At 45.6% G+C, this 21,596-nt stretch overlaps 1 protein-coding gene across 1 annotated transcript; it reads right to left on the reverse strand.

The window, feature by feature from the left end:
- Positions 1 to 3,495: 3,495 nt before the first annotated feature.
- On the reverse strand, positions 3,496 to 17,265 carry SLC27A2 (solute carrier family 27 member 2). The gene is given in 9 exon segments (XM_044438546.1): positions 3,496 to 3,672; positions 4,330 to 4,460; positions 7,847 to 7,937; positions 8,714 to 8,908; positions 11,044 to 11,168; positions 13,415 to 13,612; positions 16,414 to 16,664; positions 16,666 to 17,033; positions 17,209 to 17,265. Coding segments are annotated over 9 exon segments (1,593 nt in total).
- Between the last annotated feature and the right edge of the window lie 4,331 nt (positions 17,266 to 21,596).

Consider the following 21,596-nt stretch of genomic DNA (forward strand, 5'->3'; position numbering starts at 1 on the left):
TTGCCCCAATGTGCATTGTTCCACACTTGCTTATTTTGAACTGCAAGTCCAAAAACTCTGGAACTTGGAGTCCCCAAACAGGGAAGGCTGCAGCAAGCAGATCATGTCCCTTCCATGGAGATAATCCCGGGTTTGGTGAGCAGCATCTCCAGGGCCTTAGGAGGCACTCCCAGAAAGACCTTAACTAGAGAACCAGAAAAGCTGTGGCTGGGTCACTCAGAGTAGCCTTCCCAATCTGGTGTCCTCCAGATGTTTGACTAAAAATCCTGTCATCTCAGGCTAGCAGTCATACTGTGGGGCTGATGTTCAAAACACCCGGGCAGGGGAAGGCTGAGACAGACCAAGGCTGTGGATTTTCAGGTTCATATTGAGTTTATCATGAGAATTGTGGAGAGCATTGTGTTTTATTCCTCTTAATTACAAAGATTGCACCTCTCTCCAACTAAGCTACAGCCTCACTGCAGCCTTTCCCAAGTTGGTGGCCTCCAGATGTTTTGATCTTCAACTCCCACCAACTTTAGTCAGCACAATAGGAATCCTTGGAGTTTCCAGCTGGACTAACTGATGGATGAATAGTTTGGCCAGTAGCCTGAGGCAGCTTCATAAGGTACTGGGAGTTTAATATTCTAACCACCAAGCAGTGAGAGGCACCAGAACTCCACCAGAAAAGCGGGCAACTTCACAGCAAAACACACAAAAATGGATGGTTAATGTGTCAAGGAGCGGGAGGGTGTCCTCATTTGACTTGCACTATTCTTTTCTCTTTTCTTTTGAATAAGTTTTATTCTTAATGAACCTAACAAAAAAGAAACTAAAAACAAAATCAGTCATTGAGAACATTGGACCTGCTGGGTCAGCTCCCCACATTTTCTCTTTTTATGTTAAACTATAAACATATTTAAATCTATGCATAGTCCCATTTCTCTAGCCAATGATAAAAAGAATCCCAAGTTTGATAGAAGTCTGTATCTTCTTTCTCCTTCAGAGACAAAGTCAATCTGTCCATTTCTGCACAGTCCAAGATCGTTTTCAGAATCAGTTTGTCAGTAGGTGGCTATTTGACTTACACTATTAAGAGGTCAGAATAAACTAGAGATGCCCTTTGTTATTCCAGCCACAACAAGACAGATTACCACTGAGTTACAGCACAGGAGGGCATTCCGTCCTTGCACGGATATGTAAAACTGATGCATAATACAGAAAGGTTTTGTCCAAGAGTGCTGTAGCTTCACAAGAGCAAGCAGTTTGTCTGTTGCTTTACAACAGTTCATAAGCTGTTCACAGAAAATGGGCAATTCATGGTCCTATTCAGAAGCCGCTCTCCAAACTACCTCGCAGCATCTGGGGTGAGGGCGGCTGACTAACAGGGGAAAGGCACTGCGACCCAGGCAGACGGGGTGTGCCAAGAGCAAGCCCAGTACACAGCCCAAGGTCAAGCTGGACTTGAAGCCAAGTCCATACAGACAGGCAGCTAGTCCAGAGCAGGCTGAGGGTTAGAGAAATGAGGAGGCAGACCACCCAGGGAGAGAAGCGGTGCAGACGGGTCCAGGTGTTGCAGGTACAAGAGCACAGGCAGGAGACGGGAGTGGAGTTCTGAGTCTAGCGGACCAGGAGGGCTTCACCAACATCAGGAGACCTTCGTTGCTGAGGGAGCTTCTGAGGGGAAGAGCTGGTTCTTATATAGAGTCCCAGGTGGAACTCATGAGAGCCCTGGCAGCTGCAGTGGACCGAGGACAGAATCCTGCAACTGCCAGGGCTGCTGTGCCGGCCCTTGGCCAGCAGAGGGAGCCCTGAAGCTGCCTTGGGTCTTGACAGTACCTCCCCCTCCCTAGAAGGGGGCTCCATGCCCCTTCATGGCCCTGGTTTCTCTGGGTATGTTCAGTGGAAAGCCTGGGTCTAGCCTGGGTCAACTGGAGCAAGGCTGGAGCAAAACCAGAGCATGACAGAAGCAAGACTGGAGATACCGGAACAGGATGGGAACAAGACTGGAGCAGGGCTAGAGCAAGGTTGCAGCGAGACTGAAGCAGAGCTGGGGTGACTGCAGCAAGACTGGAGCAACATTGGAGGAGCTGGAGCAGGGCTGGGGCAGCGCTGGTTCAAGGCGGGAGCAAGCAGGGCCCATGAAAATAGGCAAGATCCAGGAAGAAGAGCAGGGTCAAGAACAGAGTCTACAAACAGGAGCAACTTCAAGCATGCAGATCACAATGAGGAAGGAGCACTGCAGGAGAACTTCATTGCGGAGGGAGCTTCTGAGGGGAAGAGCTGGTTCTTCTATAGCTCTTTCCCAGGGCAGCTCAGGTGGAACTCATGAGAGCCCTGGCAGCTGCAGTGGGCTGGGAACGGAATCCTGCAACCACTGGAGCTGCTGTGCCGGCCCTTGGCCAGCAGAGGGAGCCCTGAGGCTGCCTCGGGTCTTGACACTACCCCAAGCGTAGGGCTTTTTCTTACACCATTTCCGAATTCTCCTTCCCATTTGATTTTGGACTCCTACTTCAAAGATGCAAGTTGCCAAATCCCTCTTGGATCAGAATCTGGAACAATAAGAAAGAATTATAACAGACAGTACCAAGAAGAAGCTCTTAGCACAGGATATTTACAAAATTAAGAGTGACATTATATGCTGTTCTCTAAGAGAAATTTGTTCCTCCTTAAAGCACAGAAATACTCTGCATTTTTTCTACAACATACTAATAGGACTGCTTCCTTATGAGTCGATTTGTGTGAAAGCTCCAGTTCTGACGCTGAAAACTCCTTGGGCTGAGCAGGAGCTCGGAGGTACCTTGTTCTGCACTCTGTGTGTGGCCCGTGTGTACCTGCTCCCAACTGGAGGGCCTTGGAGGTTCCAGTGAAGTGCAGGGTATATACTGCAAGCTTGAAGCCTTCCTATCCCTCCTGCAAGGAGTATTCTGTTTATGTGAATGGAGGCCCAGTGCGGTGTACACAAAGACGCACGGAGATCCCCATCACTTCAGCAGTGGGGATGCCTGCATGAGTCAGAAGCTCTGCGTTGCCATTCACAGGAATTTCTGTTCTCCTTTAGGGGGATGAGAGAGAGAGAGAGAGAGAGAGAGAGAGAGAGAGAGAGAGAGAGAGAGAGAGAGAGAGAGAGAGAGAGAGAGAGAGAAGATGCCATTTTGGAGCCTGGAATCCCACACTGTGCAGAGCAAGTATAAGAAAAGAATGGGAAATTTCTGCCTATGTGGGGAGTTTGAGTAGCTTGATTAAAGCCACAGGCTTGACTGATCATAAGCACCATTAATTTCCACAGAACGTGCTTCCAATATTGTAGACTAAAGCAGTAAGAGAGGGGTTAGTGTTCAGAGGCAGTGGAAGTAATTTTGTTTAAAAGATCTTCAGTATCATTACCAAAACATTCCTAAACAGGTGGCAAGTTGGCATTTCAGATTCTAGACACAAGGATGTGATCACTTCCAAATCAATTACTGGTAACTTCCTAAAATTATTTGAAAACATATTCTGATTGAGTTGGGTGTATTACAGTTTCAGACTGTTGTTGCATATTGAATTATAGATGTCCTCTGTCAGGGGTATGTATGTCTTTGCTTTGTCATCCAGGAAATACAGGGTGTCTCTGATCACTGCTGGGTTGAATCCTTCTTCTCTAAGCTGCACCTTTTTATATTTAAATGTGCCTGTGGTCCCAATGGCATCCTACAACAAAGAAGAACAACACACTGTGTTGCAAGATGCAAATTGCAATGTAATACATCTCAGGCCAGTAAGAACAGCCCCTTTCCTAGTCACTTGTAGGTGAGTAAAAATTATCTACAAGTGATTAAGCAGGACAATTTTTTCATAAGTTGGAAGAGAGTTAGGAATTTCCCTCTATGCTACCAATGAGTCACAAATAAATAACCCAGCTGTCTGTTTCGGTTGACTGCTAAACATTTTGATGGACTAGTAACATCCACTGACTTGTTCGAGGGCAACAAAAAAGTGTGCAATTCGTTGCTTTCTGGAAATATTCTGCAACTTGGAAAGAAGGAGCCATTTTTCAGAGGCAGAGTATGAACAACTACGGCAAATTGCATGCTACACTGCAGGGCCCAAACATTCCCACGCTTGGTATACACAAGGCTCGGCAAGCTGGGTTGCGGGTCTGACTCGGTCCAGGTGAAGCTGTATAGGATTGCAGCCTTCGCTCCCCAGGGGACACATTTCAAGTTCTGTGCATGCCTCAGTCCTGGACACTCTGAGCAAGACGACTCCATAACCCACAGGAAAAGCAGAATTCTCATGCCTAAGAAACAGATGAACCCCAAGCACCCATTCTCCCAACAGGGGAGGAACTTGGGCAGGTAGGCATACCTGAATCCTCACAAAATGAGGTCTTGCATAAGTGGGCAGATAATCTGCAACATGTTTGTAAAGAATTTCCTCACTGAACTTGCTACCCTCCCTTAGTTGAATGGATGCCATTCCTATTCTGCCCTCGTGACCTGCAAGAGAGTTGTTAGGACAATCATATGCTTCTCCAAACTATTTCCCAACAAGCTGTTGAAACAGTTTAGCGTTCATTTATTTAACAAATAAAGCACTATAGGACATATTTCAACATATAAAGGGAGCAAAATCAAAAGCTGGCAACATTATACACAATTCTAATTTCGCTATGCATGGTTTTGGAGGTCATGACAGATGTCCCTGGCTCTTAAATGGCTCCCCGAAGTCCAGCTTCTGAAGACAATTGTTTGACGCAGCTAAGACAGGCCACACATTTCTGGATCACATTGGTGTAGCTGAGTGTGCGCGTGTGTGGGAAGCTCAACTCTCCCCTCCTCAATCTCGATCCATTTCAGGACTGTGCACACTCAATTAGCCACAAAGGAGAAATATCACACTCAGCTACAGCGACGCAGTGAGGTCAGTAAGCAGCATGGTGCCCACAGACAGGATGCTGGTAACAAACTGGGCATGAGGCCTGCTGCGGGCCACCTTTTGGCAGCGCTGGAAAAATATTAACAGCCTGATTCTAGGCACATTTATTCAGAGAGATATTCTACTCTATTCCATGAGACTTACTGCCAAATAAGCCTGCACAGGTTTTGTCAAAATGAAAGAAATCCATTAGCTTCTTCTTTTTAGTTGACTTTTTAAAAGAATAAATTCAGCTGAAGTGCCGATTTTATTTTAGCATATGTAGTTTTACAGTATATTGAGGGTTGTTTTTAAGAAACCAAGCTGTGAAAACCTGCATAGATGATTGTGAAAGTTACCATTCCAAAACAAGGGAAAGACAGTCTTTGAATAAACTCATCTGTTTCTTTTTTAAAAGAACATCTAAAAAATGGTTAAAGTGGTTAAGAATGCAAAATCCCATATCCATTGCATCTGGTTTCTAACTGAAGGTGCACATCCTAGAAGATGCTGTTACAGGTAGGTTTCATAGATAGGTCTTGAACCCCACATTTCCCACCCTGCAGCCTTTTAATCTTATTTTACATCACGATCATTTCCATCTCTCTGCATATCATCCTCCAAATCTATGGGGGAGGGGGGAAGAGAGATCCATTAAAAAGGTGTTCTTGTCCTTCCACCAGCAGGCAAAGATTTTTTCAAGCAGCCCTTTTCAATCTGTTGCTTTGCTTTGCTTTGCTGGTCGGGAGAATATCTATTTCTTATTGTTTTAACTGATTTGCTTTTTTATGTTTTCATCAGAGTTTGCTTGCAATCTGTATTTTATTTTTGTTAGCTGCCTTTGGCACCATTTTTGGAAGGGTAAAATTCAATCCATTCATAACAACAACAAAATATGCAAAGACTCTGGAATAATCCCAGGGGCCAGGCTCTGGCAAGGTCCCAGGGGCCAATGGATTTGAGCAGCGTTGACACAGCAGGAGGCAGGCAAAGGCACCGTTGTGAGAACTTGGTTGCATAGTTTTGCTGTGAGCTGGCATTCTGTATCTTTTGCCTTTTGCAAAGGAACACCTGGCACAGAGTGTGTTTGCTCAAGGTTTTGTGGCTTTAGTCTCCACATTTTAATACACCGGATCAATGTAATCTTTTACAAGACTGTGCCTCTGTACACTGAAAACCAGATACCAGAGATATATAATCTACTTAAAAGAAAACAAGTTTTGAAATTGCTTATGGATAAAACAGTGAAGGTTACCATTAATTTTTCCTGTCCGCTTTAGCAAAGAAGCAGTTTGTAATTAAGCATCTAACTCTCCTACTTGCTTTTGTAAATCCACTGGAAGCCACGCCACACTTCCTACATCTGCTGTAACGTAATCTGAGAAGAGGATTGGCAGCCCTGGACTATTGCACAGTTCAATTGCTAGCAAAGTCTTTCCCAAGGCAATTACGTGTGTTTACATCTTAGACAGAGGTGCATGAAAACAAAGAAAGCACTGTTTTAGATACAAATCATATTTACTGTATGTATAAATTCATTTTTATACCGCCCAATAGGCAAGGCTCTCTGGCAGTTGACAAAAATTAAAATTCAACAACTCACACGCACACACACTAATTTAAAGGAACAAAGCCATAATTGCAGTTGCTATAATTCGGCACAGAAGCATAGCAGCTTATCTCTTGATGGCAATAAGATTCCATCTGCTTGGTACTTTCTCCCTTTTACCAATATCACATTTACTGAAAACATACACAATTATCCTATTAACGAAGACGCACTACTCTATTAATATAATGCCAGTCACTGATTAAGGCCTTTTCTTTTAAACATCTGCAAAACAGCATTTAGTAAAAGAATCCTTTGCATACCTGCCTGGGAGTAAATCCCACCAAACTCAGTGTAACTTACTTCTGAGTAGACATGCCTTGGTCAATCAGTTTCTAGGGAATTACTCTTCTAATTCATCCAAAAGACCCTCTAGTATTACTTATTGGCAAATAAAAATTGTTAAACATGATCTTGCTGTAATGCAAGCGTCTTTCCAATAATGCGAAAAGTGTTTGTTTATGCTGCAACTCCTTATTGTGTCACTTCCCATGGAAACTGTTTTTCCTTCCAGTTCTAGTACCTGCCGTGATGCTGGCTGCACAGTTTGCAGGTGAGTGCTGGGAGTCACCTTAAGCAAAGCCGTACAGGTGCCTGCAGCAGCCACGGCGATGGAAAAAAGCTCCTCCTCGCTTTCCTTCCCTCCTCCGTGACACCTCAGAGCTGCCAGCTGAGGCGAGGAAGTGCTTTGTTCGCCATACCTGGCACAGTCCATGGCACCTCTGGGTGTAGCGTGCGGCACCCTTGTGTTATCAAGGAACTGGGAACTGCCAAGAGGGTCCAGCTTTTATGAAATAACAAACAAATGCAACGGAAGTGGGCAAAGAGCCAACCCACATGAGGCATCTTTGCTTCAGATCGTCAGGAAGTGCAGCCATTTCAGGCTGATGAGTATTCCTGATTGGTCTCCTTCCTATATTAGTGTGTGTGTGTACTAAAAGCCTGCAAAGGACATGTGTGTAGTGACCTTATGTCTGCATTTCACATTTCTTCAAAAGCTGCTCCAGGAACTTGAAAAGTCAGAAAAAAATGCAGGTCCCTCAGGCTCATGTTTTGCTGGAGATTATAAGCATTTTAATTCTCTTTAAGAGGACAATATTGGGGAAAAGATATGGAAAACTGATCATCACCCAGGGTTTTGATCTATTGTGGAAAAAACTAAAGTGCTGCTTCTATTATTGTATTCTTCCTGTACACGAACGTGAAATTGGTTTTGACACTCCAGATAGTTAGTAGGGAGTAGCCTGCAATTCACTGAGTTGGATTGTGCTGTATTATTAAAAGCCAAAACAGCAGTTCAAAACAACATTGCCTGGCGCTGCCTTTTATCAACAAATAGATGAAATGTAGTGGATGTACCTTTGGGAACTTGTATGCAGAAGCCATTTTCATCTTGGACAGGTTCATCTTTCTCCACATCGTATTTAATCAGGTCAAAGTGCATTATTTTCTAATGAAAAAGTGAAAAGATTTATTTAGAAAATACATTTTCTATATATAGACTCAAATACTGTTTACAAAAGAAAAAAGCATTATAATTCCCATGGGCATAACCCGCTGCTGTGGATGACTTGTAAAATATCTATTATTTATTTCTTACATTTGCAGCCCATGGTTTTCCTGCAAGGCATCGCAGGCAGCTTACAACTTCCTCCTGCCATCCATTTAAGCCTCATAATAACACTGTGAGGTAGGCCGGCTGGGAGTCAGTGACTGGCCTGAAGTCACCCACTGAATTCCACAGCCAAGTGGAGACTGGATCAGATCTGCCGCGTCCCAGTGGAACACTTTCAGTGTTATGCCATGCTGGCTCTCAAAAGGACTGCAAAATTAGTAGGATTTTTTTTCCTTTTTAAGAGACAACGCCAAAGGCCCAGCACTAGTTCACGCAATTCCATGCCTACCGCCCCTGCTAGAAACTTAAGGCTAGAAAGATAAGCAATTGAGCAAAACAAACTGAAAGATTCACCCAACCCTACTGGAATCACCCAAGCCTTCCAGGGCAAAATTATTTTATTCCTCAATTTGCTTGTCTATGCTCCCTAACACAGGTGACAGTTAGTTTTAATTTCTGGAGACCGGGAAGTAGCCTAAACCTCAAGAATGTGAACTCCTGAGAGCTATTGTCCAAGGCGGTGCAGAGTCTGTAAATGCCCAGAATCAGGTACCAGAAAAGTCTTGACTGTCCTTGGTAAATAGGAACCCCCAGAGCCCCTTTGTCCTTACCTTTTGCAAATAGTTTAATCTCCCCACGGCTCCAATTTTTCCAGTATAGCTCACAAAGCTAATATTGCTTTCAGTTGCACCGTAAAGCTCAACAATATGTATGTCTCCAAATCTTTGGAGGAATTCCCTCCAAACTTCAGCCCTTAAGCCGTTGCCCAAGGCAATTCTGACTCTATGATTCCGATCATTGTCTTTCTTGAAAAAGAGGAAGGGAAAAAGTCACAGTTCCGGAAAGGCATATGAAGTTTTAGAGAGAGTAATCGAGGGCTTCTCTACATGAGGTGCTTCAGCTGGTTCTGTACTGAGACGTTCTTCTGGTTGCTGCTGCTTTCCCTCTTCTCCTTCCTTCTCTTCCTTCATTTCAATCTGAGAACGCCTATGAAACTCAAAATTTCGCATGGGCCCACTGACTCGAAAAGTGAGGGGACCCCTGACTTAGCACATTGGTCCCTCCTAGTATGTCCTCCGGGGAGTCACAGTCCAGGACACCAGCCTGGAGGAGGCTGGAGCACAGGAATACGTGCAAGTAGGATGCCTCTCTTGTCTTCAGGCTTCCCTTGATGAACATGGATGCATGAAGCAGGCATCCACTGTTATTTGCCTGAATTTGAATCGAACCCTGAGCCCCCCAGATAAGGGGGATTCCCGGTCCTATCGGGGCCTTTACTTATGTTTAGGCAGACGCAAGGAAGAGCCCTCTTCAGATCTGCTCAGCTCAGGGACGTCGGGGCTTGTGTGTGTGCAGCGGCTGGGGACATGGCCAGCGCGTGTTCAGCCTTTGCCATCCTCGCACCGCAGCGCACGATTCAGGCCCTACCAGCTGAGCTGGTCTTTAGTGTTGATGTTCCATCCTTGCCATCCCTCGTGCAATGGGCGATGCTCAGGGAGAAAGGGCAGGCACTACACCAACGCGGAGTCTTATACTGGAGATGCCGCGAAAGCTCGCCCGAAGCCTACCATGTCGGTTTTTTCAGCACCAGGTGCAGCCCTTTTTATCCTCCCAGGCAATTTAAGAACCCTTTCTAATCTTTTAGACTGCTGTGCTGCTTTAATGTGCTGGGGTGTATTTATGCTTTGCTGATTTTATCTTGGTTTGATGATGCAGGGTTTTATCCATTGTGTTGCTGGCATTTTATGTTATTAAGCTATGTGCACCGCCCAGAGAACTTGAGTGAACGAGTGGCTTTCTGCACAATTAATTAATTAATTAATTTCCCTGGCAGGTTTCAGCTGCCTCATACAATGCAAGGTGCATCATAGGGTCTCAAAATGCTCATTCGTTATTCAGAGACTTAACTTGGTCGTGTTTATTCTTTACAGGAACTTGGCACGCTTTTGTGTGTCGAGCACCTGAATCTGGGCAAAGGACAACTGGGTTTAATCCAGGCTTGCATAACTTGTGATCCCCTGAGCCAAGCACAGCTCACCTGTCAGGGACTGCCCCCTGCCACAGGGGTGACCACCCCTTGTTTCTGCAGTAGAAAGAGCAGAGTGGAAAACCCAGAACAAGACACAGGAAACTTCTCAAGCCTCTGACTGGTCAGCAGGCAGGGTTGATACAATTATATTTGGCTTGGTAGGTGCCCAGTTGTGTGTGGGGCATCGTCTATACACTCACAGATTTAGTGGATGCCCTTACCTTAGGAGTACAACAAATTTCCCTATCAGGGAATGAAATAAAGTGATCCTTCAAATTAGTGTTCAGAAGTTATTGCCTAAAGAAATCAGTGGTTTGGTTTGCTCACATTGCTAATCCCTGGTATGGGCTAGTGAATTTAGGTTGTTGTGATGTGACCATGGTTTATTCACAACAAACAATCCAGAAATAAAATGCCAATAAAATCTTTTCTAAAATTAAACAATGGTAACACAGAATTATAATTCATGGTTTGTTGCTGGGTTGTGAATGTTGGGTTGTTTAAACCGTGGATTGCTGCTGCATGAAAAAACATAGCTGTTCATGGGTCGGGTTGTTTCATCAGGACACAGAGGTGATGGGCAAAGAATGCCTTCCCTGCAAAAAGTACATGCCAGCACTAAAGCACCACCAAGGCATTTGGGAATATAGGGAGGGAGTGGCCAAGGAAGAGGAAAGCAAACAACCCAGGGACTGAGAAAACAAGCTACAGTTTATGATCATCTGCCAGACAATCTCAGAATATGGTGAGAAACCATGGGTTAGCTAAACTGTGGGCTACCATTATATGTGCAAAAAGCCAACAGTATGACAGGAAGCCCGTGAAGAAATTTTAAAAGTCAGGTAACTAATCAAGGCAATTACAACTACAGTAGAACAAGGAGAAAAATAAAAGCCAGAAGGAAGTCATTACCCTGGGTGTATGGCATAAATAGCAAAGTACTTCCCCAATGTACTGTATGACACTGACATTGTATTTCCTACAATCATCCCAAAACTGGGAAGCAGAAAATTTGGAGCGCAATGCTAGAGTAGCACCTATAGGTAAAGGAGAAACAGTATCTGGTTCCTAATAGATGCATATTGAGGGACTGCTTTTCTGAGCAAGGCCCGTCTACATGTTGCTTGGGACAAAGTCCCAGAACTCTGGTCTGGACCTCTTCAGAATGGAGTTCCACGCTTATGAATCCTCCCCTAAACAAAGTGCTCTCTGTTTGTAGTAACTTAAGAACACTAAGAAGGAAACTCTGCCAAGTCTCATTCCACAAGTTCAGTTCTGCGTAATGGCTGGAACCACTTGCGGACTTTCTTCCAGGCCCTCCCTGAAAATTGCATTTATGCACCAATTTGATTTGGACTGACAGAGCAGTCTGGGGAGTGATGCCAGAAAAATTTGAAAAGTATTTTTGAAAAGTACATTTAAAATTTGAAAAGTACATCATAACAGTCCTACACTGATGTCTACAAATAAAGTCCCAAAATGCAGACAGCTGCATTGACCCATGTCAATGAAGAGCATAATCTTACAGGTGTTAGAAAGGAAGAAAACGCTCTACAACTTCCAGCATGCTCACGGTGGCATTTTCATCTCCAGGAGCAGGTTTTTTGGAAAGCCTTTAACTCAGTCTTTCAAGGCCAAGTCACCCCAGAATATTTTGAATAGCACCAGAGAGCTATTTGCTGGAGCTGGAAAAATTCCTTTCCCCCAGCAGCAGTGAGAAGTGTGGTGAAGCTGAGAGAGAATGGGAAGTCCCCAGAGAGGTCCGCCTGGCACCGTCGTTATTTGTTTTTCGGCACCAGGCAAAGACCTTTTTATTCAAATGTCATTTTAATTGTTAATAGTATTTATTCAGTTTATTCTTTGGGCAGGGCGACTTAATTTATACTTTTAATTTATATTATTCTATGGAATTTTATTTATGTGAGCCACCCTGAGGCTTCGGCAAATGGGGCGGCATAGAAGTCTCCTAAATAAATAAAGTCTGAGGAGCTGGGCTAGCACATGAGAGCATCGTCCCTGCTAATCAAACGTCCCAGCCCTGGCCTGTTCACACCACTGGGCATGGTTTGAGGGACTGTCGTGATGTGTGCCTGCAGCTCAGAATTTCCCACTGCACCGCTGGGCTCAGCTCTGCTTCCAGTGGGCTCCTTCCAGAACAAGGCATGTTATGTGTTTTATAAAGTCCCTTACCTTGCATTATGCTGCTGTGTAGCCTGAGCAGGAGGGCAGCACTGTGAAATAGCAGAAGAGCCGTATAGATGACATCCTCTGAAGTGATGCCACAGGTTTCAGCCAGACCACGAACTGATCATGTACGTTCATGTGTAATTATTGCAGATTTTGGGAGACCTACAGGAATTAAAAATGGCCAACTTCCTATCATACAAGTGTTCCTGTGAGAAGATAGTGACATCCAAAAACCAACAGGAATGGCTTTAACAAAGCTTTAGAGAAGTCTTTATGCAGCAATTCATCTGCTGTACCATGAACCATGGACAAATCTCTCCACAATGTAGACAAAGACATGTACACATGTTGGTCAGGGACAAGGGTCATAACTTAGAAAATGAGGTGGTGGGGAGGAAAACCAACTTAGAAGCTTTCATGAAATGGCTGTTTCCTCTCCGTAGGGATACTTAACTGTGCAAGTCCCCACTTAGGGTCTGTAGAGTGGCAACTCAGGCACAAGTTTACCATCTCAGTAAGAAAATAGGCCAGATCTGAGTAAACTTGGCAGAGAATCTCTGGAGGGCCACATTCAGTGGTGAGCAGGACTGAAGGCAAAAGAGGCAAATCAGCCTCTTGAACCCCCCAGAGCAGCACAGTTTAGCTTAATGCTCCTACTGTGAGGCCCCTGGAGGGGCAGTTCAACCCTTCAGAATGGTGGGGGGGGGGGACTGCACAAAAGCCAGGAAACCTCTAAACTATCAGAGGCTGGTGTTAAAGGGGAAGGGGCACCTTGGAGAGCCCAGACTTGGTCCACAGGCAGGGCAGATTTGGTTTGCAAACATCCGATGCCCACTAAGTTGCTTCATACAATATGGAAGCCAGCTGTGTTTTGGCTAATGGGGCTAATCCAGTAAATAAATAAATAGCACACCCCATTGTGGAAAATTATCCTTTTCCTCAAGATCTTCAAAATGTCACTGAATTTTTGTAGAACATCAATTCAATTTCATCATACAATATTTTTAAACCAGGCACACTTCCTTAATCAATTAACAGGCTGCTTTAAAGTCTGCTTTAAAACAATGAATATCTCATATATGCAGCTTTACTATACCTGTGGTCCCAGAGGTATAAATGTAAAGGGCAGGACTTTTAATTGTGATGTTTGATCTCCAAGACACTGGAACAGGCTCATCCGAAGCAGCATCCATTTTGTCCACAAAACTATCTACCCCTTCTGCGTCAGATGTCCTACTTAAGTAATAGACAGCCACGTTTTCTTCTTTCAAGATTGGCAATATTTCTTCAATGGCTGCGAAGAAAGGAAGAGTTCTTGTAATGCTTGGATGTTGGAAGCTAAGCAAAGGCAAAAAGGCCATGCTGTGCTGGTGTCACAATTTAGATTGGTTTTCCCAACTTGGTGCCTTGAGATGTTTTAGATTACAACTGCTGACATTCCTGACCCTTGGTCATGCTTGGGCTGATGGGGATCGAAGTCTAAAACATCTGAAGGGCACTAGGTTGGAGAAAGCTGGCTTAGACTAACAGGACTTTCAAAGTTGGTCCTCATTACTTTGCAGGACATTTTCCTTGTTGTGCCCTTGCTTCATCCTCATCTGCACAAGCTGCACTGCAACCACGCTGCCTACTTACTGCAAACAAAAAAGATTTGACTAGTTACATCTGGATTTTTTTTACTCTGCCCTATCCCACAGGAGATACAGAACTGAACCCATTGCACACGTCTTACCAGTATTAGTTTAAGTTGCTCACAAATACTCATCATTCCCAAGAGCTTTGCACCATTTTTCATTGCACTATACTGGAGATGTGCAACTATGCAATGGATGTCTAAAACAAAAGAGCTACAACAATCTTAGGTGGAAGATGGACTTTTGAAGAAGCACAGCAGTTTCCACAGTAAAACAGCATCATACAACGTCTGTTCACAACTATTTTGTAATTAAGCAAAGGACTCAAAACCAGGGGAAAGACACATTTTCCACTAAATATCTGGAAAACTACTAGCCAATATAGAATCTAACAATTAAAATTTCATAGCTCTTCTTTGTCACACTAAAAGGAGCCTTGTTCCTTATGAAAGTACACAGGTTCCCATTGTTCTCAAGTGTATCTAAGTGTGCTGAGCTATTTCCAAGAAAAGGGTGATTCAATAACCTAGGGAATTTCCTTGTTCTTTCATGCATCTTTTCTTAAATGCTCACATAACAACATGAATTTTTCCCATGTTATTTGTGTGTTCCTATTCCATCCATTCATGAAAGCTGCCAAAAAGCCACAGTGAGCATTGTTCTCTTTTTGGAAGGCACATCCAAAACAGGAGGAACTAATTAATGATGTATTATGTCTCATATTGCATCTTGCTGAATTGCAAGAATTGATTAGCTAGAAAAATGTGTCTCTCTTCAGTTGAGTTTTAACACCTTATCTAACTGCATGTAATGGAGAATCTTGCAAGAGCAAAGAGAAGTAAACCAGTAAAATTTAAGTACAGCTGAAGCTCAAAATTAAGTGTCCTACTCCAGACTTGCAGGTTGATAGAAGGGAGGTTAGCTTCCAGGCACAGCAAAGCATTTGGAACACAACATGGAACCAAAAAGATTTGTCTCAGGAACTTAAACTAAGCAATTTCACACCTCTAGTATACACATTCACCCAACGCTGGGCCCCGTAAAGTAGCTGTGCTAGAGATTTAACTCGAAATACTCCAAGCACTGATGGTATGTAGTTGCCTTCTTTTGTGCAGAAAAAGCATGTGATAATTTTAGAACTCTGAGATGCCTTTTCCACCACATATCTCTGATGGCTGACCAAGATCCTGTTGATTGAAATACCATTCCAAGGTATTTGTTTAACTGGCTGTTTCTCCAACTGCCCTCTATGGACCCCATGACTTCCAGAGAACACCATGACTCTAGCTTTGTTGTATTACGTAGTCAGGTGTTCCTCAGGGCAATACTTGGGGAATGACCTTAGAAATCTCCTTAAGCTCAATCTAGCTTGGGATAGGAGTACAGCAACATTTGCATATGAAAGGGTGGAGAGAGACTTTGTGGACAATTTAGGAGCATGGCAAACTGGAGTTGTTAGACCCTTGACAATGTCATTAATATAGAGATGAAGCAATGCAGGACCCAGGATGCAGCCTCGTCTGACTTCCGTTGTGACAAGCACAGGTCCAGTGTTACGCGGCTTTGAATGCCACCCTAGTCTATTCCAAGGCAATACTTTTATCTCAGTGTCCTTTTGGGTTCCAGACTTAGCACTTCCACTCTCTTTAAATGTCCTTACCTGCCTAAAGTCCTGACTTCATTTCCACCCGGGCCCAGCCTGTGGTTCTTGTTGCTCCTCCAGTCCTCTGGGGAGGTCTGTGCATTTCTGGAGGGTCTAATGCTTAGCCAGGACCTTGTGCTCTCACAGTCTAAATTGGGATTGATTCTCTTATACTCCAGGGGTGCTGGAGTTAGAAGTATGGCATCTACAGATTTAAAATTTCCCAGGGTACCTAATTTTATAAGCCTTCGTACCTCACCACGCCCATGTGCATCTTTTGCTCTTCTATTGTTTGGTTCCTCTGGTTCAAAACAGATTTTGAAACAATAAAAAGAAAAAAATTGGAATGCTTCCAAAAAGCACTGCAATCAACAGGGACTGTGCGGTTATTCTATCTTTCCTTCCTTCATGGATTGTCTACAGTGAGCTAAGACAGAGGAAGTGGCGGGAAAACATGGAAAGTTTACAAGCAGAAAAAAGACAAATCTGAAAGCCCCGTGAAATGCTGTAAATGAAAATTTTGTGAATAAAGCAGAAGGATTGCATAATAAAGCCCTCCCATGACTAGAGGCAAAAGTGAAATTGAATGTACATAACTCAGTTTCCTCACCCACCACGTTTTTTAAGTTGTTCTGCCTTCTGAATGATTATTGGTGGCTATTGTCTGTTCTGTTTTGTTTTTTTCCCGTTCTCCATCCAGACAGCGCAGGGCTGCAGCCTCCCACAAGCTGGCACCCTCTAGGTCCTTTGCACGTCATCGCCCATCAGCCTCAGCCAGCGCGGGCCAGAGGCACGAGTCCCGGGAGGTGTGTGCAGAACCTTGGCAGGGCAGCAAGCGGGGCGAGGCCGGTGGCAGGACCTGCCCCGGCTGCTTCCCAGCGCCAGCTGCCCTCCCTCGGCGCCCGGGCGCGGCGGCCGAGCGGGAGAGGCGCAAGAGGCCGCACCCCTGCCAGGCCCCGGGCCAGGCGCTGCCCCAGACGGAGCGGCTGAGGCAGGCCAGCCACAGCCACACGCAGGCCGGCTCGTTGCCCGGGAGCAGGGCCACGGCGCCGCCTTGCCGCGCCCCGGCAGCTGCGCCGCTCCACCTGCGCGCAGGTGTGCACCTCGTCCGCGAAGAGCAGCAGCGGCTTGCGCGGCGCCCGGCGCTCCAGCCGCACGAAGAAGCGCCGGTCCTGGAAGAGGTGCGGGCACGCCGCGCTCCCCAGCAGCAGGGGCGGCGGCAGCGGCAGCCCCACCAGCGCCGCGCAGAGGCCCGCGAGCATGACGGCCGCCCTCGCGCCCGCGTCCCCCGCTGCTCCGCGCCGCCCGCCGCGGCCCCGGCCTTGCCCGCCGCTCTTAATGCTTGGCCTCGCCGCCTCGCCCCGCACGACGGGCCGCCCCCTTCGCAGCGCATGGATAAAGAGTCCGGGCGCAAACCGAGGCGCTTTTAGGGCGCAGTCCTGTCAAGTGTGGACAGAAAAGAGGCCCACAGCGCGCAGGATGCGCCAAACGAAAACCCGCCGCCGCCCGAGCGTGCCTAGTGTTGCTCCAGGGTCAGCCAGGCTGTGCGCCTGAGCCGGATTTCAGCCTGAACGGCAAGGGAGCTGTCTGTGGTGCTGAACGGTAGCGCCAAACCATCGTCAGCACCACGGACAGCTCCAGGAAAGTCCGGATAACGCCCGGGGCTGCCATGCTGTCCTGTTGCAGCCACCAGGCCGCGCTGCTTACTGTGTCAGAAGCTTCTGCTGTCCACAGTCTCCCTCCTTAGAGGAATTCGACTGAGGGCTACATTAGGGGCTTAGGACCAGGCTGCATGTAAAACTCTGGAGTTTTGGTCACTAGAAATGAAATAATAATAAAGTTCACGAAAAACTATGTAGGTTATGCACACAGCCTGATCCTATGTGTGTTAATGCCTAAGTTAGATTGAGCTCAATGGGGCTTACTCCTAAGAATCTGCAGCCAAAAACTGAGCAAAGGCATCTAAGGATTTGTGCAAGGGCTGAAGCACCCGCTGTGGTTCCCCAGAACAGCCATTGCCTTTTCTCCAGCCCTCAGCCTCTTTCCTTCATCACGGGTGAGTTCCAAGCCTTTGTGCAACTTTTTCTCCTCTCCCAAAGATTGAAATACCTCTCCCAAGGTTTACTTGTTGGCAGTATGGAACGTTACGCTGACATATGCTGGTCCTTGCAGTATTTTGCCCCTGCCCAGAGCTTCTCTGAAATAAAATTCAGGCTGAGAGAAGTGCTGCACCTCTGAACGGAAGTAATTAGCACAGTTGAATAACTAGACTTCTAGCAGAGTTCAGAGAGGAAGGTTACTTAGGCAAAACTCGGGTCAAAAATAGAACTGGGTGTAATGTGACAAGAAAGTAAATTGCCCTAAGTGCAGTAAAAAAGGTGGAAAGTTGCAAATTTCAGAAAGATGCATTTGAAATTAGTAGGGAGCAATTGCATGTCTTCCTGATGTTGTGGAGGGGAGTAGGATCATTTGAAGCCCCAGCTCCAAGATCCCTCACTCTCAGAGCTGGGACTCTGAAGGCCAAGTCCTGTCTTGCTGGGGTGAAAGAACAGCACTGGCTATTTCCCCTGAGGCTGGAACTCAGAGGGGGGAAGAATGGGCTTGCTGGGGGATGGTGAAGCGAAGATGCGGAGGCGAGGACTTGCACCCATTCCTATGGGCATCCTGGCCTCCTTCCCTGCCCATCCCAGGGGTTTTATGGAGAGGACTGGAGATGGCCCTCAAAATAAAAGCAGGGTGCAAGGAATACTGGCCACAGAGGTGGCCTCCGCTGCACCTGTTCAAGCAAAGGTGCATGTATGAGCAAAGCAGGCACGTAAGCCTGCATCAACAGCCAGGGCGATAGTATTCTGCTCTCAGTCAGTCACTAGAGGGTGCAGATGCTCTATGCAAAATCCATTCTGCATTTCCACGGCTCTACAGGCTGCAGCTGGCATGGGAAATGCTTAAATAGCATACCAAGCTGTCAAAAACATGCTCCCTTTTTGATGCACAACTCAGTGTGCACCCACCTGCACATGCAGTATTTTTATCATCTCCCAAAACCAAAACTTTGAGTTGGAAAAACAAATAAAGAAGTAGTCAAAGGGCATGCTGTTTTATGATTGTTTGCTGTCTGGTTCCGAGCTGCCTTAAGACTTGTATTTTAGAAAGGAAAGGTGGTGGGATATATATATTTAATGTTCTTTTACATTTAAATTATATTGAGGTACAAGTTCACAGATGTGAGATAATGAGTATCAAGGAGAAACTTTGGTAAGAACATATGCAACCAATATTATTGTTATTCCACTGCATTTATACCCTGCCTTTTTTCCTCTTGCGAGAGACCCAAGGTGACTCACTTAGCACCATAGCTCCTCACAACAACAATCCTGTGGGGGAGGCTGGGCTGAGATACTGTGACTGGCCCAAAATCATCCAGTGAGTGAGGACAAGACTCTCCCAGATCCCCACTCCACGGCTCCACACTGCTCTGGATTTAACAAAAAGCCAGGGGGCCAAAACTTTCCGAACGCATTCATGAGATGGTGGAGGCATATCTCTGTCGATGAGTAGGAATGGAAGGGGAACCAGGTTGGGTTTCACATAGAAAAGTTTTGTTTGGCTGTGCCAAAGGCGGGCACAGAAGGGACCTACTGTGATAAAACCTCCCCAGAGTTGCTTGTCTTTTCAACCTACTGGTCCACACGTCTCCTGCTCTGATCCAGACTGTGGTGGTGGTGCAAAACGGATGGATACGTATTTTCAGTTTCTATCAAATGTGTCGGCCTCTGCCTTAGTCAGTGACTGCTAGCATAAGAATTATTATTACCCTGGGCAGCTTTGCTTCTGGGCAGGTGGGGGACCCAGAAAGGTGGGGACAGAAACCTGTCTGCATGTGAGTGACTGATGTGGCATTATTTATTTATTTAAAGTATTTCTATGCCGTCCTGTCGTGAAAGCCTCAGGATGGCTCACATAGATAAATATTATTATTTATCTCTATTAACTCTATTATTCTGGAGTTCCCATGTAATAATAAACAGAACATTTTTTTTTACATCATAGGGTTTTGTCACACTGGGGGAAAGTAATCATTATTGGAGAGAAAGGGAGGAAGGAAGGGGAGAGTGTTTGGAGTTGCAAAGTAGCCAGCAAGGCATATGGAGTTCTGAATTTTGCAAACAGTTTCCGAAAGGATAATTCAGGGACTTCAAGTTGAACCTTGAAAGATGCTTGGCTGGTCCCCTCGTCCAGTGCGTATATTGGTAAATGAACAGTATAAAAGCCACCACAAGTTTTGACCCAAATAAATCAAAGCTTGCCTTGCAGCTTCTGGACTCACAGTCATATCAAGTACCATTCACAATATACTCCATATTCCTGGTTAATTAATGGTTGTGCCAAGTTATGCTTTGGCTTGCATCAGTTTCTGTGCCTTAATTGGTTTGAATGGGAGGTTGTGCAGAGCACAGAAGGCTAAAAATATTTCATGTTATTTTTAACATGAAATTTAGAGTTTGATTTCAAGTGATATATAGCCTCCTGGAGGTCTCCCTGGAAGACTGTGGGTGAGCATACAGTCTGCCTGCGGCAGGAGCCTGAAAGGTCATTATAGCTGTGATCTCCCATCCCACATGCCGTTCTCCAACCTCTGCAAGCATTTCTCGGCTGCCATGTGACACGTACATGTTCGCCACAAGGCACAGACGGGGGCCGGATTCCTGGCCGGGGGCCACCACTCTGCTTCTTCGGGGAGATTGCTTCAGAGAGGCAGCTGCGTTCAGGAAAGCCCAGTGATGATTCCCATCGGATAATGTGCCGGCCGTGTCGGCAACATGTGCAAGGAACCCTTCCTTGCTAACTTCCTTCTCTTAGAAGCTGATGTCTGGAATAGGAACATGAGCCACAACGGGAGAGATTGGGAGGGGCAGGGAGAAGATTCTTTTTTATTTTTGGTAATGTAGGAAAAGCTTTTTGCTGAAGTGTCCACTCTGTTGCATAAGGTTTCTTTTAACCTTGTTGGAAAAGGCGTATTTGTTGGAATTTTATCCTGCTCTTTATCCCAGATCCAACTGGCACGCGTGGTGCTGGGTGGTGCCAGGCGCACGGGGCTGCGGTGCCAGCACTGTTTTATCAGCAGAAATGCTGACCTCATCTTCCACCCGCTTTGCTTCCTTGCTCTCCCTGATCTTAGCTGTGATTCTCACAGCAGGCGGGGAAAATGTATTTACCCAACAAACATGTTGCAACAAAAAGTATTTTTGGGTGGCTAGATCAAAGTAGTTCCATCAAATAAAGACCTGCTACTGGTGGAGATGGAAACTGCTGATATGGCACAAGACCTGCCTTTTTGGCTTCCAGCAACGGGGCCTGTCCTGATGAGCACCTGCACTGCAACATGTGCTGCCACATCACTGAGTCACTGTTTCAACCCAATGCATGTTTCATCCCTCTTCAGTGGCTTCCCCCCATCGTGATTAAAATTGCATAAGTAAATGAGCCCGTTTGCTCTTCTGCCTACATCGCATCCCCTTCCCTGTAGGGCTCTAAACTCCTTGCGGGTTCCCTGCATTGATTTGTTCACAAGGTTTTTATATACTGGTCCTCAGCTGCTGTTTATGACACAGTTTGCAACACTAAGTCATAAACAAATCAATTGGCAATCAATTATAAATAAAAAGCAGACATCAGATTGTTTAATAACCCTATAATATCTGTAACAATTGAACTAAACACTCAAACCAGAGAGAAAAGAGCCTAATAAACAGATCCCACTGAGCAGAGAAACTTGAACTTATGCTTGAGAAAACATAAACCCTCCTTGGGTTCCAAGGAGCTTTCTGAGTCCTCTCATGCACACAGGGCTGGACCCAAAGACCTCACTGGCCCCTTCCAGCCCTACCATTATATGATTCCATTACTGTTCCGGAACAACAATAAATAGCTCCATGAAACCTGACATTGCAGACATGATGATGTGCAGCTAGTAAGCCCTTCATCGTTCTTCAGCTAGGGCT

The sequence above is a fragment of the Varanus komodoensis genome, unplaced genomic scaffold (genome assembly GCF_004798865.1).
Source record: "Varanus komodoensis strain SLA01 unplaced genomic scaffold, ASM479886v1 scaffold33, whole genome shotgun sequence".
Classification (NCBI taxonomy): Eukaryota; Metazoa; Chordata; class Lepidosauria; order Squamata; family Varanidae; genus Varanus; species Varanus komodoensis.